Source organism: Cyprinodon tularosa, unplaced genomic scaffold (assembly GCF_016077235.1).
Source record: "Cyprinodon tularosa strain WSP-4 unplaced genomic scaffold, ASM1607723v1 ctg1289, whole genome shotgun sequence".
NCBI lineage: Eukaryota > Metazoa > Chordata > Actinopteri > Cyprinodontiformes > Cyprinodontidae > Cyprinodon > Cyprinodon tularosa.
Window position 1 is genome coordinate 32699 of NW_024038102.1, and position 11023 is coordinate 43721.

At 41.1% G+C, this 11023-nt stretch overlaps 1 protein-coding gene across 1 annotated transcript; it reads left to right on the plus strand.

Moving 5' to 3' along the window:
• The first annotated feature begins 3970 nt into the window (after nucleotides 1-3970).
• On the plus strand, nucleotides 3971-4805 carry LOC119777880 (gamma-crystallin M1-like). Its single transcript, XM_038276882.1, has 3 exons — nucleotides 3971-4040; nucleotides 4145-4396; nucleotides 4485-4805. Exons 1-3 carry the CDS (start codon nucleotides 4032-4034, stop codon nucleotides 4758-4760), a joined length of 537 nt encoding a protein of 178 aa, XP_038132810.1. The 5' UTR covers nucleotides 3971-4031; the 3' UTR covers nucleotides 4761-4805.
• The last annotated feature ends 6218 nt before the right edge of the window (nucleotides 4806-11023 follow it).

Below are 11023 nucleotides of genomic sequence, written 5' to 3' on the forward strand. Positions count from 1 at the left end.
AAAAAAATCAATAACACCTGTGGACATTTTATAATGGATATGTGAATAATAGCAGCAACACCAGAGATGTGCCAAAAAGTGGCAGCAGCATTTTAATTATCGAAGACAGCAACTGTGCAAAAATCAGCGTGAATGTAAAGACTTATTGAGGTTATTGGGAACAGTGATTGTTATAAAGGCTTACAGCTGCTGATAGGAAGGATCTGTAATAATGCTCCCTGGTGCATTTAGGGTGCAGCAGTCTGTCACTGAAGGAGCTCTCCAGTTCAGCAACACTTTCATGCATGGGGTGGTAGACATTATCCAACAGAGATGTTAATTTAGTTAGGATCCTTATGTTTCCCACCTGCTACACTGAGTCCAGAGGGCATCCAATCAAAGAGCTGGCCTTCCTGATCAGCTGATGCAGCTGCTTTCTCACAGCTGCAGACAAGCCACTGCTCCAACAGACAGCTACATAGAAGATGGCTGATGCCACAACAGAGTCATAGATGCAGTGGTGTAGTCTATGTGATACACGGGTATACGTGCTATACCCACTAGAAAAGCTTGTGAATTTCCGTATAACCACTTAAAAGTGCCCAATAATGCTGAGTTCACACCGGACGCAGCAGGCGCGGCAGGAGCAGCGAGTTTACATGCAAGGTCAATGGTTTACGCGCGTCAAGGCGCAGCAAAAGCACCCGCAGCGCGTCTGAGTATCTGACGCGCACGACGCGCCGCAAACGCACTGCAGTTTGAGATGGAAAAATGTAACTTTTGCTGCTGGACGCGCCGCATCAACCGATCAGAGATGCTGATCTGGGAGCCGGCAGGGAGACAAACACATCGCTGATGACAAAGAACGCTGTGATCACTCATCTGAAACAGTTTATTAACGCCTAAATTAACTGAAAATGCTGAAATCTGCCGACAAAGTGTCTTTGCTTGGGTAGTGTTGAAGCAGTGAAGAAATCAAAGAACATGATCCTCACAGTGCTTCCAGGTTTCTCTAGGTGAGTCAGTGCTTGGTGCAGGAGGAAGATGAGGGCATCATCTGTCCCAATCCCAGGCTCGTAGGCAAACTGCAGTGGATCTAATGAAGTCCACACTAGGGGGCGTAGATGACGTAAGACCAACAGTTCAGTAGCTGCATGTAGCTGCTTAGGTCCTTTGGAAGTTTAGTCTTTCGCACCGGTACCACACAAATTGTCTTCCAAAGCTGAGGTACTTCTACCAGCCTCAGGCTTAAGTTGAACATGTGGCACGGGATGCCACACAGTTCATCTGCACAACATCTCAGAAGCTTGGAGCTGATACCATCTAGACTCGCAGTCTTTTGCACCTTGATCTTTCGCATCTCATTCCTCCCATGTTTTGTTGAACTCCTTTGGAGTGGGGGGATGGATGATGGTTGGGAGCTGGGAGGTATGAAGTATTCAGTTGTTGAAGAAGGTGAAGGTAACAGCAGGGTGTTCTGGGCTGCGGGAGGAGTAGGTGGCTCATGAAATCTGTTGAAAAACTGGTTTAGATTATTAACCCACTTCAAGTTTCAGGCAGCCTGTTTGTTCTGACTGTAGCCTGAGATTTTCTTCAGGCTTTTCCAAATCCTTCTAATGTTGTCCTGCTATAGCTGGTCCTCCATCTTCTTCTTGTAGCCATTCCCATCCCTGTACTAAGAAAGATCTATTGTCTGATTGTTTGGTCTGGACCAAAAGCTGACTTTTTGTATCGCTATATTTTTTGCAAGTGAACTATGATTTTAACAAAAGCTTGAATGTCAGGATTGCTGGTCCCACTGGAAAGGAGTATGTGTCGTGATATAGAGTACAGAACGATAAATTGAGAAAATATATGGTTGTTCTGCAAGCAGTGTCTCTGTTCTGCCTATTTATACTGTTAGTAAAAACTTACAATCATTGTGAGCGGCGAAAGTACCTCATTTAACAAGTATGTTTTATTTCTTGTTTTGGAATGGCATCCAGACAAACTTAATGAGTCTCACAGCATCTAGGCAACAGAAATTATATTAAAGGAAAAGTCCGGTCACATTCAGAACTTAAACTTCTGAAAGTACTTTAAATATTTAATTATTACATACTGTTCAATTAATAAGTGTTTTAAATTAAGAGAAATTTTCATTTGAATATGCTTTACTGGAGGCATCAATGTTTGTCAAAGAACACTACTGCCACCTACTGGTTTGTGACGTCACGGTGCGGTATCGGCTGTTGATCAAGTCCCAGTGCTGTATCTGGTGTTTGTCACAACACGCTATTTTCCATAATGGGGTTGACCACTGCACTATGCGAAGCAGAGAGTAATGGATTAATGACGTGTTTTTTCTCTGGCCAGAAGTTCAATGGCAAGTCCTCCCTCTTCAAGTTGGCGATCCAACGACCAACCCGTCCGTGGAGGATCATGAATCAGGAAGGTGGAATAACTCTTTTTTTCACTTTTCCCCGATGTATTCCAGCATCCAGCTGCCATGCACGTGGGCATTGTCAGTTTCACTATAGCTCTGGTGAATTTCAATGGTGAAGTCCTCTGGAAATCTTCAATAATTGTTGTTGATTGCAGATGTGTCTAGTAGTTCCCATTGATTTAGCTTGTAAAGCGGGGAGAATGGCGCTAGGCTTACCGCACCGTGACGTCACTGCTGGAAGATGGCAGGAGGGAGGGGTTACTGTATTTGGGCAAAAATGGCCGCTCCCAAAATATTGTTTTTATTTTTTTACTGATTAACGCTAAATTAAATAAATCACCACAACGCATTGGTTTTAAGCATAGCTAATAATACATTGATTATTCCTTGCTGAGCAGATTTTTCCTTTAAGTATTATTTCAGCCCATCATTCACTGCATGCAGTGTATTCTCATTATCAGTTTGTATTATCAGTTCGTATGAAATCGTACGAAAAGTTATGCACAGTATTTCGTATGTTTTTGTCGTTTTTTTCGTCGTATTTCGTTGTATTTTTAGGTCTTGCCTCGAGACAAGATATCCTTGCGCATGCGCATCTTACGCACCATTCAATAACCCTGACCCTAACCCTAAGATACAAAACAGCAAGCAACCTAGTGAGAGACATCATAAAGTAATTATTGCACTGTCCGACCCAGTTTTACGTCCGTCCGCGGATCTGCTTTTTTCGTCTGTCTGGCTGCGCACGCGCACTGATATGTTTTTTCGAGGAAAAACGTCAAAAACGTACGAAATACTGTGCATAACTTTTCGTACGATTTCATACGAACTGATAATGAGAATATGTTGTTGCACTCTGGCTGAACTCAGCCTTTGACTTCAGGTTATCTTCATTAGGTCAGCCTAATAGACATGACCAATAGTAAGAAGCTGCCCTTTTCTGCCTGATTATCAGAATTATTGCACTTCCCAGGCTATTGTTTTTTCCATTTGAGGCATCCTTTGGTTACTGACTACCTCTGTTTCCTATTAAAGAGTTTGTTTTAGAATTACCATTTGACATGAAATGCAAGACATTTGGCATCAAACCAAGGTTGCATTTCTCAGGAATCAGTGTAGCCAATCCAGGGGATTATATACTCAAGTCACATGCTCGTACCAGGGTAATCTCTGCACAGATCTGATTGCTTCCTGTTTTTTCTGACAAAAGGATTACTTACAGTTTTTGTTCAAACATTTCTAAGTTCTGGATCATTCAGTGTTGGTTACTTACTATAGGTTATAAATCACGGGTTTGTCTGAGATGGGAGCTAATTTCCCACTCATTCCAACAGATGATCTGACCTTACAGTACGTGGAGAACTTTCTCACTGTGCATGGCATGCACACAAAGCTTATGTTCCAAATGAATAATGCGGATGACTGCAGCCAGAAATGTATGGACGGACAACTATTGTTACACATTTATAAGCCCTGTTCAGCAAAAGTTGCACTGCTAATTCATCAGCTTTGCACATTTAAATAACAAAACATCATGGCCCCTCGGATTTTGTATAAAAAGGCCCTGAAATCATTGAGTTAGCAGATCAAATTGAAACATCCACTGGAAACAGTTTAAGCCTCCATCATGGGCAAGGTAAAACATTCACTGCCTTTAGCTACAGTTTATCAAAGCAAAAACGGATTACATTTTTGATTAATGATTGAAAAATAATTTGAAATTCTAATCTTTTTTTTCAGATCATTTTTTATGAGGAGAGGAACTTCCAGGGTCGCTCCTATGAGTGTATGAGTGACTGCTCTGACATCAGCTCCTACCTGGGAAGGTGTCAGTCCTGCAGGGTGGAGAGCGGTTGCTTCATGATTTATGAGCGCTCCGACTACATGGGTTTGCAGTTCTTCCTGAAGAGGGGAGAATACCATGATATGCAGCGCATGATGAGCATGGGCATGATGTTTGACACCATCAGATCCTGCAGAATGATCCCCCATGTAAGCACAGTATAAACCAATTCCATGTTAATTATTATTATCAGGGTTTAGGGGTATTTAGTAAAAGCCGTTATTACATTTATTACAGCACAGAGGCTCATTCAGGATGAGGATCTATGAGAGGGAAAACTTCAGCGGTCAAATGAATGAACTGATGGAGGATTGTGACTCCATTATGGATCGCTACCGCATGTCTGACTGCATGTCCTGCCATGTGATGGACGGCCACTGGCTGATGTACGAGCAGCCCCACTACAGAGGCAGGATGATGTATCTGAGGCCTGGAGAGTACAGGAGCTTCATGAACATGGGCATGAGCGGCATGAGGTTCATGAGCATTAGGCGTATTGCTGAAATGTGTTAGGCTTCTATTGTCAAACAAATAAAAGTCATATGTCATTCACAGCCACTCTCTTCTATGGCTCCTTTTTTAACAATTCAATTCAGTTCAGTTTATTTCTATAGCACCAATTCACAACACAATTCATCTCAAGACACTTTCCAGTTCACCAGACCATCCAGTCAAATTGATTCAAAGTTTTCTATCTAAGGAAAACCAGCTGATTGCATTGACTCATTAACTCAAAGGCAATTCCTCACACTAAGCGTGCTTGTAGCGACAGTGGAGAGGAAAGACTACCTTTTAACAAGAAGAAACCTCCAGCAGAACCAGGCTCAGTGTGAGCGGCCATCTGCTGAGACCGACTGGGGTTCAAAGAGACAGAAGCCGAGATACAAAAGGCAGCTGTAAACCATCTCCAGGAAACACACAGCCATGCAGACGAGCTCCGAGCCAGCTCTCATGTCAGAGGATGAAGAGAGCACATCCAGTTAGTCATAGTCAGAGAAACAGGACTACACTGAAAAACAGGCTGATGTCCAACATCCATTACAACGGTGTTGATGGCAGCAGCGCAGTTGATATTTCTCTCCAGGATGGAGTCACAGCCAAACAGGAACAGACCAGATGAAGCTACTATGAGAAAAAGCAGAGAGAGCAGAACGTTAGAGATTGAACTAACAAATAAAGCAAAATGGGAGAATAGAGATAGAATGAAGCAGAATGATGAAATGAGGGTTCCTATGTCCTCCAGAAGTCTAAGCCTATATCAGCATAACTATAGAGATAGTTCAAGATAACTAGACAATCTAAATAAGATAAACAATTTATGAACCCAACAATACAATATCTCAACAAAAGATCGTCAGTTGGTTTGTTCTTGTTTTCTTTAATTGAGCATTTCCTGTTTTAGTACACTAAATCAATCCATTCCACCTAATTAGGTGATCTTGAATCCACGAAGATCCTGATCAACTACTCTGAGACCTGGAGAAGCAGATTATTGTTGCTATGACATTAAACTTTATCCAGAGGTTAATTCCTCAAGGCTTTAGTGCAGAATTAATAGTCAGCTGACAGGCTAAACCAACAAATTGTTTTAACAACATGCTTAAAAACTTTTCAATTAATTAATTAATTCATTCATTCATTCATCCATTTTCTGTCACGTTTATCCCAAGCGGGGTCGCAAGGGATCCTGCTGCCTATCTCCAGCTGTGGAGGCACCAGGACCACCAGTCCATCACAGGGCAACACAGAGACAAACAGGACAAACTACCATTCACACACACACTCACGCCTATGGAGAATTTCGAGAAGCTAATTAACCTAACAGTCATGTTTTTAGACTGTGGAGAGAACCCGGACAGAACTTGCAAAATCCATGCAGAAAGACCCCGGGCAGGGAATCGAACCCAGAACCTTCTTGCTGTAAGGCACTGAGCATATTTCTGTATGCCACAGATATAACTAGGGCTGGGCGATAATTCAATAACGATATATATCGATCGTTAGACGTGTGGCGCAATAGAAAAAAACAGTGTCGAATAAAAGTTCGATAAAGAAACGCAGTTTTCCTTCCTTCTCATTGTAGCCTAGCATGTAGGTTTATGCTAGTCACTGCTTCCTCCTAACCAATCACAATCGCGGACCCAGGCACGCCGTCACCAAGCGCCACCCTCTCAAACCACAACACAGAGCACATGAAGATGTGCAGCAAGGAGAGGTGGAGGAAATTGTTCCAAAGAAGGTTTTTTGTAGTTCGGCAGTCTGGCAGTATTTCGGTCATGGCAAGTCGGACCAAAAACAAATCACAGTCATCTGTAAAATGTGTCGGGAACCAGTGAAAACCAAGTCTGATAACACAACCAACTTTTTTTTTTTTATCATCTCAGCCGCTCACACCCGCAGGAGTACGAGCTGTGTAGGCCCCGACGCGGCTCTCCTCCGAGGAATCTTCCGGAATTTCGGGAAAATATATAGATATTTTCAGTTCTGGGCAGTTTCCCACGTAGTTCTAACAATTGAGATAAAAATGCTGAAGGGCCCAGAAACTTCAAAGTAATAACTCAGGTTAAAGCAGGAATGCGGGCGGCGGCCGGAGGTGGGGCGGTTCCATTTATTTATTTGTTATATTTATTTTGGTCACTTTTCTGGTCACTTTAGTTTATTCTTTGTCAGTATTTAATAACATAACTCAGGTCTCTTAAGTTATTTTTCTTTAAAACAATTCTGTTATGGTTAAAAAAGTTGGTAAAATAAAGATTTAATTCAAAGTCTGTGTTTGTGTTTTTTATTAAAATTAAATCATTTAGCAATATTATAAAAAGTCCAGGCAGAGCTGCACATAAAATATGGTTTCAAATTTTTTCAATAATTATCGATATCGATCAATATGCATTTTTTTTTTATCGATAAGCTTTTTTTCTATATCGCCCAGCCCTAGATAGAACATATTTTTTAGTTTGAGTTCAGACATATAGGGACCAGTCCCCCCAACTTATAGCAGAGAATATTTATTTGCTTATTGATTTTTACACAAAAAATGTTTGGAAATGCTGCAAACAGGCTTGATATTAAATTACTTAAAATATTTTCTTATAATTTTTTTGTTCCAATTTTCCTTTCCAGCGTTGGGGAACTACCCCCCACCTCCCATTTATAATAATGGTTTGACCAATGATACTGCTTCTTCAAAGTTTACTTAAGACTGATTCAGTAAAATGACAGGAAACACACAGGCTAAATTTAAGAACAGAAATAAACTATAACATACCATTGCTTCAAGACTGAGGGTTGGCCCACAGTAGCCAACACTGCTCATTCAAAGCATTAGGTTGGATATGTGCTTTCCAATTCGTCTCAAACTATAGCAAAGGTCTGTGTGAATAAGTTGGATAATTTTTGTTTTACGGTGCAGACCACCAAATTTATTACAGGCCACATCAATCTGCATGAGACAAAGGAAAACCAGTTGGTGGAAGCACTCGTCTGCGCCCTGCAGGCTTACTTTAAAGGTAAACTATGCAACCGGTGTTGATTTTCCAGCGAGGCTCCCCCCAGAGGGCGAAATTAAAAGTGCACTGTCGTAAATATGCACAGCTGTTCTCCACGTTTCTCCGTCAAGCCAGGCGCGGTTGTTTTGAGCTTAGCAGACAGACGAACGCAACGAATGACTAATGCTGCGTTCACACCGCAGCTGGCGCGACAGAAGCAGCGAGTTTACATGCAAAGTCAATGGTTGACGCGCGTCAAGGCGCAGCAAAGGAGCAGCAGGCCCAGCGCGTCTGAGCAGCTGAAGCAGGGAGAGAGACACAGCGCTGATGATCTCTCCTCTTAAACAGTTTATTGACGTCTGAATTAACTTAAAATGCAGAAATCTGCCGGCAGAATATGCAGTTTGGATTATTTAGATGAAAAACACCTACCAGCTGCCGCGGTGAACCGCGAGGAGGCGACCAGGCCAGAGGCTGCTGATGAAGGGGTTCCTTCTGTCGGCGCACCGCTGGTATGTGGGGGTCTGAGCGGCTCCGACAGAAAAAATATTGAAGGCAGGATAATAATCTGAATGAACTGACGGCACTGATTACGTTTTCAGGTGTATTTTCTCATTTAAACACATATTAAAACTACTTTATTCCAAATGATCACAGCAAATATAGCTGCAAGGCAGAGAAAGGATAGTGAAGCTCCGCCCAACGCGCGTCAGACACACTTTTGCACCGCGCAGCCAGAGCAGCTTTGCTGCTTGTACTAACTGGTACAAGCAGCAAAAATGAAGCAGCAGACACGATTTTGCTGCTTTTGCTGCGTGAACGTAGCATAACTGCACAAAGATTGCCACTGTGCTAGCAACGAGAATGCTTTTAAGTGGGGCCGTGTAGCAGTTCTCGGCCGTAAAGCAAGACTGACTCTCACGAGACTTCTGAGCCTGTGGGTGCGGGTCGGTGCTCCTGCAATTGCAAGTGCAGTATTTCCCCCACAGACCACCAGGGCGGCCGAGAATACCTTTGTTCAACCTGAAATGACTCATTTAGTCATCCAAAACGTTATGGAACACATTAATTAACTGAAAAATGTTGCATAGTGTGCCTTTAAACCATTCAGTTGGACAGAATCTTTAATTGTTTTGAAGTTTTTCCTTTGTATGTGTTTTGTGTGTCACCATTTTTCATGTATTTGCTGCAGGTTTGTGTTTTCAGAATGCTTTCATTTTGCTGCAGATTTTTTTGTGATTGGCCTAGTGGCATTGCGCTTGGGTTCCGGAGGTTCTGAGTTTGAGTCCCATATACCCCCCCGACTGCCAGTCTGGGTCCTTGAGCAAGACCTTTAACCCCAGACTGCTCATCAGGCACAGCACAATGGCAGCCCACCGCTCCCAACAGAATGGGTTAAATGCAGAGAGAGAATTTACCCCATTGTGGAACAATAAAGGATTTACATTTAACCTTAAGCTGTTTTCTTCTACTAGCAGCATTTTCCTTCTTTGTTTAGTTGTGTGTCATTTATATATTTATTTATTTTTTACAGTTAAATTTTGTGTGCTGGACCTGTTGAACTTGCCATTAAAGATGCACTTACAAAAAACTACCACACTAGATACCGTGTTTTCAGCATGTTGGTCAGCCATGGATTTATCATGCGGCAGAAACTTATGTAGATAAACAACTCCTGCCATGCCTAATGATGAGAGCCAATGCTGTGGGGAATGAAGCAACAATTCTTTGGACACATTTTTCTGCATCATTCTGGGACAGGATATATCCGATTCTGGTAGTATTGCAGAAACAAAGATAAAAGTCTAGATATCTGATTAACCTGGATCTAAAGGACTAAGGAGTTAAGGAGTCCTTAACTGTATTTCTACAACCAATTGAATGCAACCTAGATCAAATGAATCATGTCAAATTATTTTAACTATAATTTAATAGCAGATAATTAACGTTTTTAAGATTTATATATCTTCAAACTCAAAAAAGCTAAGCATCATTAGCAAAGCAATGAAAATGTACCCGATGCTGAATGATAATCATGCTGAGTGGAAGGATTTGTACAATAAAGAGAACTAACGGTAAACCAATGGGCGTAGGTTTGCATAGGGACCATAGGGACATGTCCATACCAAAATTTTGGACCGACCTATTTGTCCCTGCCAATAATTCGATTTGAACAACTTGTATAATTAAAAATTCAGCGTGGTGGATAAAAAAACACAGCCATTGTGTGTGATCACAGCACAGGTGTCAAGTAACGAAGTACAAATACTTCATTACTATACTTAAGTACACTTTTTAGGTATCTATACTTTACTCCATTACTTATATTTCCTCCTACTTTTGACTTCTACTCATTACATTTTCACACCAGTATCTTTACTTTCTATTCCTTACATTTTTAAAACAAACGTTACTCGTTACTCTTGGCTTCGGTTTAACGCACAGGTCACGGATTAGCGGACTGCGATGTTATGAACAACATTAAATCCAAAGATTTTGTCCGAGGTAAAGCTTATTTATTTGTTGTAGTCTCTTGTTATTCACACAAAACAATAAACAGTGATTAGCCGACGTGGGTTTTAAAACTGCAAAGCTTTGTGTTCAACTGAAAATATAACGCGCATCTACACAGACCAGTGTGATGCATTCGCGAGCGTCAGACAGCTATGGTGCATTCAGGAGAATGGGACATTTCATACTTACAAGGAAAGAGACAAAAACGGAACGTAACTCATACAATAATGTATTTATTCAGAAACAGTGTGGGCTTTCTTACAATACTGAATGCTCTATAATTGTGTTTCTGCTATTTTTTGATTATTCAAATCTGCTAGCTTTTTATTATAAAAAATCTATAATATTACAGCAGCAAATTATCAAAGTTTTTCAAAACCTGTTTAAAATCTCCAAATGAGGCTTCAGATCGTACAGCAACAATTGCGCTGTCATTGTTTTACAGGCAGAATTTGCATTTGCTGAATCCTGTCTTTTAACTAGTGATGGATATACAGGAATACAGTCATACAAGTGTCAACTCCTCTCAGATAGAACAGGATGCACTATTTGGCAATTTCTATTTTTATTTTTTCATCTTTTTTTTTTTTAATTCAGTGTAACATGAATGCATATATACGTCATTTTATTTGAGTGTTAAATTCTGTTTAAAGTAACAGATCATTAAAAATGTCTCCTGACATTTACTGGTTGATTTTCTTTATTCGGACCCCACTGATTTTTTATTAGTTACCCTTCTTTAATGTTTATAAATATGTATTTCCCGTCATGTGCTCC

Bases quoted from the DNA above. Each gene is read 5' to 3' on its own strand.
- LOC119777880 (XM_038276882.1), top strand. The intron at 4,397-4,484 runs GTAAGCACAGTA...CATTTATTACAG, and splicing joins CCTGCAGAATGATCCCCCAT to CACAGAGGCTCATTCAGGAT.